Source organism: Tribolium madens, unplaced genomic scaffold (genome assembly GCF_015345945.1).
Source record: "Tribolium madens isolate multiple individuals breed KSU strain unplaced genomic scaffold, Tmad_KSU_1.1 Scaffold_3;HRSCAF=73;Tcas5.2_LG2, whole genome shotgun sequence".
Taxonomy (NCBI): Eukaryota; Metazoa; Arthropoda; class Insecta; order Coleoptera; family Tenebrionidae; genus Tribolium; species Tribolium madens.
Window position 1 is genome coordinate 12,523,911 of NW_025401006.1, and position 7,335 is coordinate 12,531,245.

The 7,335-nt window shown below is 28.7% G+C and overlaps 2 protein-coding genes across 3 annotated transcripts in view; both read left to right on the forward strand.

Annotated features, from left to right (window-relative positions):
* The first annotated feature begins 1,578 nt into the window (after positions 1-1,578).
* On the forward strand, positions 1,579-5,353 carry LOC123007892 (uncharacterized MFS-type transporter C09D4.1-like). Of its 2 annotated transcripts, none has more exons than XM_044403389.1 (7): positions 1,579-1,871; positions 1,917-2,102; positions 2,150-2,304; positions 2,353-2,563; positions 4,686-4,789; positions 4,842-4,952; positions 5,004-5,353. In XM_044403389.1, the coding sequence occupies exons 1-7, from the start codon at positions 1,602-1,604 to the stop codon at positions 5,263-5,265; spliced, it is 1,299 nt and encodes a 432-aa protein (XP_044259324.1). In that variant the 5' UTR covers positions 1,579-1,601; the 3' UTR covers positions 5,266-5,353. The 2 variants fall into 2 exon arrangements, with proteins under 2 accessions (XP_044259324.1, XP_044259323.1); XM_044403388.1 differs by having other exon boundaries at positions 2,150-2,330; positions 2,376-2,563; positions 5,004-5,347.
* Positions 5,354-5,374: 21 nt separating this feature from the next.
* The window catches only part of LOC123007893 (major facilitator superfamily domain-containing protein 8), a 12,405-nt gene continuing 10,444 nt past the window's right edge, over positions 5,375-7,335 (forward strand). The window contains exon 1 of the mRNA XM_044403390.1: positions 5,375-5,607. Within this exon, the coding sequence (XP_044259325.1) occupies positions 5,589-5,607 (19 nt within the window). The 5' untranslated portion in view covers positions 5,375-5,588. The remainder of the gene's footprint in view (positions 5,608-7,335) is intronic.

Consider the following 7,335-nt stretch of genomic DNA (forward strand, 5'->3'; position numbering starts at 1 on the left):
TGAAAAAAATGTTTAAAAAATTCTATCTGTCAAAAAATTTTGACATTTATTTTTTGACATTTGACATTTTTTTATATATATTTAATGATACTGATGATCTTGTATATGTTTTTTTACAATAAAAGCCACAAATAACATTGAACAGAGTTACAATTTAGGATACAGCTTCCTTGTTTTTTCTTTTAATAGCCTATAGCAAAAAAACTTGGAAAATTCTTTTTTCAACGGAAATAAATAGAGTCAAAGTCCAAACTTTAAACCCTCATAACTTCGAAATTTTTATAGATAATTTTTTTAACATTTTTTCCATGTTCCTGGTATCTTACCTTAAATGGCATTTTTCTCTGGGGCGCGAGTTCTGGAGCACCCTGTATAATGTATAAAATGTAGAAAATCATTTCGATTTTCTTTTGTACTATTTATTTAGATACATACTGGGTTAGAAAAACAACTTTTATGTACAGTTGCGGTCCTTGAAAACTAAGACATTCACTTTTGTTATACTGTTATTATAAAAATTTGTAAAGTGTAAATTGGGTTTTCATCAAAAATGACAATTTGAATTTTTCGGATTTGTATGGTGTTGCAATTAGTATATTATATCACAAGGTAGAGAAGAGATTTTTTAATAAAAATCTTCTCTACCGTGTTTTATATAACATTTTTTTCACTACTAGCACATTTATTACCCAGAAATACAACGGTGAAAAATATAACCTTTCTTATAGTCTCAGACGTAACGTGTTGTAATGCACAACTATTATTTTTATTAATTCAGTATTACTTACAGTAATTAATTACTTACCTAATTTATTAACTCAAAATTGTAAGTGATATTTTCTTCTTATCGCAAATGAGGTTATGTAATTTTTGTACTTCTGCAACTATTAAATGAATTTTCTTCATAATATGAAATATTTGTTAAAATAACGAAGAAACTGCAAAGAAAAGAGAAAAAGTGTTAAAATTTGCCTCACCACCGATAGTATTTTAACAAGAAATTAACCCACTTCTTGTTTTGACAATTTTGACATAATCAGAACGATTGAATTGGGATTATTCTGATGTTTTAATGAGAATATTTACGTTTTTTTTTTGATTTCTCATCAATTTCATCTCGAAATCTTTACGTTAGTACTTATGATGGTAATAGTTTTCAATAATAATATTCTATAAATATTTGTATCAATGTAATCCCCTCCAACATCGGCATTTATCCACTTTTTTTTACATTTTTTTTTACTTTTATTACAGCTAGAAGTGAAAAAAATATTAGGTATTTATGTCCACAAAATTTAAGATCATAAAGTTTTCTACTCCACGACATTGACTCGTAATTATATGAATGAAAGTTTTTTTCTTCAATTTTTAACCATAAATATCAATTTTTGATGACTGAGAATTAGTAACAAAAAATTACTGGCTTTTGGAATAAGAGTTTATGATTTTATCCTAGTGTTTTATAATTTAAGCATTTTGATTTATTGCTGCTCAACACATGACACTAACAATGAAAATCTACTTAAGTGCCTAAATAAGATAATTGATAATTGTATTTGCTTCTATTTATTAAGCAACTAACACGAGAGTGTGTGATTGCAATGAATGAAGAAACCGCCGTTGACAAATTTCTTTCAAACGAAAATGAAAACAAAGAAGAAAAACTGTCCAAGAAACGCTGGATAATCCTCACTTTATACATCCTATATGCCGCTATAAATGCCTTTCAGTGGTTCGAATACTCGATAATTGCCAATGTTGTAATGAAATTTTACAACATTAGTGCTGTTTCCGTTGACTGGACTTCAATAATTTACATGGCACTTTACATGCCAATGGTCATCCCAGCCTCCTATCTGATGGAGAAATTGGTTTGTGTACTTTTTATCCCATATTTTCCTCAATTTTTCTTTCAGGATTTACGCCAAATAGCAGTTATTGGAGTTTTGGGAACCGCCTTGGGCACAATTGTGAAAATTTACTCTCTTTCCCCCAATCAAATATGGGTGGTTTATCTGGGACAAACAATTCTTTCTTCCATGCAAGTGTTTATTTTACCATTGCCGCCTCGAATAGCTTCGGTTTGGTTTGGCCCTAAAGAAGTATATTCGTTGATTTAAATTTACTCCAATGTCCTGTTTTTTTTTAGGTGTCTTTGGCATGTGCATTGGGGGTTTTTGGAACACAGTTAGGTCAAGCCGTTGGGTTTGTTGTCCCCCCAATTGTGGTGAAATATGGCGAGGATGTGGACAGGATTGGACGGGATTTGGGGAGCTTGGTTAAAGGCTTAGCCTGGTTTACGTTGTTTGTAACCGTTGCTGTTTTGACATGTAATAATTTAATGTAATCTAGGGGATTTGTCATCCTTTTTGTAGATTTTCCAGCTCGACCTGCAACACCACCAAATATTATGAAAAGTGAAAAAATCGACTTTCTAAAATCCTTGAAAAATTTATTTTCAAATAGGAGTTTCGACTTTCATGTTGTTGCATTCGGGATTAATGTTGCTGTGTTCACCTCAGTTTCCACACTCCTGAATCAGTTTTTTTTGTTTCACTTTCCAGTAAGTAAAAAATTAAAAATTGTTTGTTTCTTCACAAAAAAATTAAGTGACGTTTTATTCCCTGTTGCTGTATGCTTATTCCGAGGGGCCGTTAACACTAGAATTCAACTTTAATTGCTCTTGGAATTATTAAAAATATCTTTGATTTGTTAAGAATTACTTGATTTTTATGAAATTACTAGATTAGAATTCTTTTTTGAATTATTGCAGATAATTAATTTAAGTTTCTTAGAACTACCGGAATTAATTTGGAATGATTTTAGAATTAAGAGTATTCAAATAAAGTTTGAGTTAAATAATTTGGAAATGTAGGAGATAATCTGATAACAATAGAATTACGATGGATTATTGGAATAACTAGAATTTCGGTAAATTACTAGAATTATTCGGTAAATTACTAGAATTATTCTGTAAATTACAGAAATTTTTCTAGAATTACTGAAATTCTTTTGAAATTAGAATTACGTTGAATTTCTTAAAACTATAATTTGGAATTGCAAAAATTATTTTGCAATTACAAAAATTAAGTTAGAATTACAGGAATTAATTTGGAATTATATAGACAAATAATAGTATTGTAAGGGATTATTAGAATTTCCGAAATTTCGGTGAATTTTTTTGGAATTAATGAAATTTCGGTGAGAGTTTGTAAGAACTATTTGATTTATTTGTGAATTACAAGAATTTTTCGGGAATTAATTTGATAACAATAGAATTACGATGGATTATTGGAATAACTGGAATTTCGGTAAATTTTTTAAATTACTAGAATTATTCTGTAAATTACAATTTTTTTTCTGAAATTACTAAAATTCTTTTCAAAATTAGGTTGAATTTCTTAAAACTATAATTTGGAATTACAAAAATGATTTTGGAATTACCAGAATTAAGAATTACAGGAATTAAATTGGAATTATATAGAAAAACAATAGTATTACAAGGGATTATTAGAATTTCTGAAATTTCGGTGAATTTTTTTGGAATTACTGAAAMTTCGGTGAAAGTTTCTTGGAATTAATTAGATCTACACATTTTTTTCAAGTTAACGGCCCCTTGGTTTATTCTTTGTAAAATAATTGTAATATTTACAAGTTTTTACATTTTCAGCATACCTAATCTTCAATGTCTTAATTTTTATCAAAAAATATTTATTGAAATTTATTTTAACAATTGTTCCTTTCCAAAAGAGAATAAAGTGACGACGTTTTATTCCAACACTGGAATTGAATTAATTTAATTTTTTGAGTGCTTTTTGAGATAAAAAAACTTCTTGATATCGATATCAATTTTGCCAAATTATTTGACCCCCTAAATCCCTCTTAGGTCGCCTTTGGTGTTACCTATATTCRCAGGATTTAATTAGTTGTTTTTTCCCTATTTTGTTCTTGGATTAAAAATTCATTTTTCATAGAATTCGGAGGAGGATGCTTTTTTGTGTTCTACAGGGCTCAATTTTTTTGTTCACCATATCACCTTGGTTTACCCTAATTTGGAATTACAAAAATTATTTTGGAARTACAAAAATTAAGTTAGATTTTCAGGAATTAATTTGGAACTATATAGAAAAACAATAGTATTACAAGGGATTATTAGAATTTTTGAAATTTCGGTGAATTTTTTTGGAATTACTGAAANAGGAATTAATTTGGAACTATATAGAAAAACAATAGTATTACAAGGGATTATTAGAATTTTTGAAATTTCGGTGAATTTTTTTGGAATTACTGAAATTTCGGTGAAAGTTTCCTGGAATTAATTAGATCTACACATTTTTTTCAAGTTAAGGGCCCTTTGGTTTATTCTTTGTGAAATAATTGTAATATTTACAAGTTTTCACATTTTCAGCATACCTAATCTTCAATGTCTTAATTTTTATCAAAAAATATTTATTGAAATTTATTTTAACAATTGTTTCTTTCCAAAAGAGAATAAAGTGACGACGTTTTATTCCAACACTGGAATTGAATTAATTTAATTTTTTGATTGTTTTTGAGATAAAAAAAACTTCTTGACATCGATATTCCTCTTAAAATTGCAGTTGAATGACAATTTTGACAAATTCTCGGGACTTAAATAATTGTTTTTTCCTTTTTTTTTTGAATTAAAAATTCATTTTTCATAGAATTCGGAGGAGGATGCTGGAAGAGTGGGTTTAATAATGGTGACTTTGGGCATGGTGGGGGCTATAATTTTTGGTTATGTTTTAGACAAGACACACTGTTACAAGTAATACAACGTATTTAACAATCACTCAGTATAAATTTCTCTTGTTTTTCAGGGAAACAGCACTATGTTTGAACGTAGCATCATTTTTGTCGATTATTGCTTTCATGTTTTCACTCAAATCGGCTTCAAAAATTTTGGTGTACATTTCCGGGGGTTCACTAGGGTAATGCATTGTGATTTTTCTTCACAAAAAATAACTAAACTCAATTTATAGACTATTCATAAATGCATATATGCCAGTGGGACTGGAATTAGCCATAGAACTGACTTATCCAGAGCCTGAAAGTACCACTTCTGGAATTTTGATCTCCATGACTCAGACATTGGGTGTTCTATTCACTTTATTGTTGGGTTTTTTATTTGCAAAATTTGGCAGTTTTTGGGGTTTGGCCACTATGGCCTTTAGTCTTTTTGTTGGATCTGTACTCACTGCGTTTATAACAAATGTAAAAAAACGACAAAATGCGTTAAAATAAAAAAAGCTATTTCACCTAGAGAAAGTTATAGGAGTGGCTTGATTGTGTGCACTAGATGGCGCAGCTTGTGCTATAAGTGTTTGAGTGCGTATCTCCTGTTGCCAAACAAGATATCATATGGTAGAATAAATGATACTCTTTGTTCTTCTACAAGTTGTGAACAACACAAATGTAGTTTTCGTTGCGTTCTGTGCGTTAATATCGTGTTAAAAAACAATGTGATAAGTGAACAAGGGTTGAATTTTATATTTTTTATTATGTAATTGTTTAGTTTGTTTTGAAACTTCTGTAAATAGAAATTTTTATTCGCTTTTAAAAAAATCATGGGTGAAGGAATATCAGGTAGGTACTCATAGAAATGATTGTTTTTTTTTTGATTTGTTATGCAAAGTATTGTTTCGTAACTTAATTCTAATTACATAATCGAAAATTTGTAAAGTAGGGCGATTAGTTTTTTCTTTTGTTAAAATTTTAATCGCTGATAAACAGGTCACTGATTACGTTTTAATAAACAATTATTTAATAATGTCAGTGATAGTAAATGTGATAATTTGAATTTCCGGTTTTATAACAATTCAATTTGAAATGCGCTTGTTGATGAGCATGCAAAAGATAGCCAATAAAAGTCAATAATCTCATGGAAGGTTGTCTCATTTATTAAATTCTTTGTTTCATTGGCTACAAAAGTGGCAGGTCTGTCTTTGTGAATCATTTTAGGTCTTGTTAACCTTTGCTTGTCGGTGATTGTCTTAAATTATCAAGAAAAATTTTGTTTTATTTATGATCTTGTATTTTAATTATTTACTTAACAATTAAAGCAGAGATAACGTAAAAATAAGAATGTTAAAGATCATAAGTTTTATTTAAAAAAAAATATTAGATATACCACCTACACGGAAAGACAATTCAAAGTTCTCCCATTCCGTCTTTAAAAATAGTGATAATTGATAAATAAGCCAACAAATCATTATTTTCTACGTTTTAATCATAAACAACTTGAAAACTTTACTTATCAGGTTGACTCACTTTAGTGGTGGTAGCAGAAACCTATAAATAATTTGTAAAAAATAAGGAATTTGAAAGTAGTTGCTTATGTACTAAGGGCAAAATAAGGAAATTATGGCCCGAGGGGATGTTTAAAGCCCGACGTTAGGAGGGCTTTTAATTTTCTGAGGGCTATAATCGGCAATTATGCCCGTGGTACATATTACGTTTTATTATCTTTTGCAAGTTTATACCTGGGACCAAAATACTGCATAATGTCATGACCTTTGATGTTTTTAATAGGTACTTTGTTAATTAGTTAACAATTACGATATTTTTTTTTTATTGTTGACACTTTGTTATCATAAACCTTGTCACTTTTGTAGACATGCATAAATCACTAGATAATCAAAAGGTCAACTATTTCTGATTTTTCGGTGGGCCAGCTTATATACAGGGTCTCTCAAGTAAAATTTACGTCTAAGTTTGTTTAAAATTCTAAATCAGGACAATTTTAACAAAAATTATTTATTTTCAGGATTTTTGAGCGATATATTTTCTAAATTGAATTGTTTTTTCATAATCACTTTTGTTTTCTCTTACAGTAATCTTAAATAAAATTGTTCAAAAAGAAATAACTATGAAATTTTAATGCAATTTGGTGTCCCTTTAAGTTAAAATTGACCTGTTTCAATATTTTTTCCAAATTTTGGCGAAATCGGTGATTTTGGGGGGCACAAATTTTATTTGGGATAGCCTGTATATTTTTAATATTTATGACAATAAAAATATTTAAAACAAAAATTAAAAAAAAAATCAACTTCGAGTCACGTTGTGGGATAAAATTTTATTCAAAGTGTTTTTTTTTACCGAAAGGCTTGGATCCTAGACTATGTAAGTCAATGAAAATGAGGGAACCAGAAGAATAAGTTTGCTTATATCCTCTCACGAAGATGATTTTTTTATGAAGTATCTATATTTGTTAATAAACATTTTTGAAATTATTATTTACCATTACCTCAGTTTTCAGAAGTTACTTTAAAGTTTTGTTTATCTTCAAAAATTAAATCATGCTCTTAAAAAAAT

Excerpts from the sequence above, each read along its gene's own strand:
- LOC123007892 (XM_044403388.1), top strand. The coding sequence starts at position 1,602 with ATGAATGAAGAAACCGCCGTTGACAAATTTCTTTCAAACGAAAATGAA. Across the intron at positions 2,331-2,375 it reads AACCGTTGCTGTTTTGACAT|ATTTTCCAGCTCGACCTGCA; the intron begins GTAATAATTTAA and ends TCCTTTTTGTAG. Across the intron at positions 4,790-4,841 it reads GACAAGACACACTGTTACAA|GGAAACAGCACTATGTTTGA; the intron begins GTAATACAACGT and ends CTTGTTTTTCAG.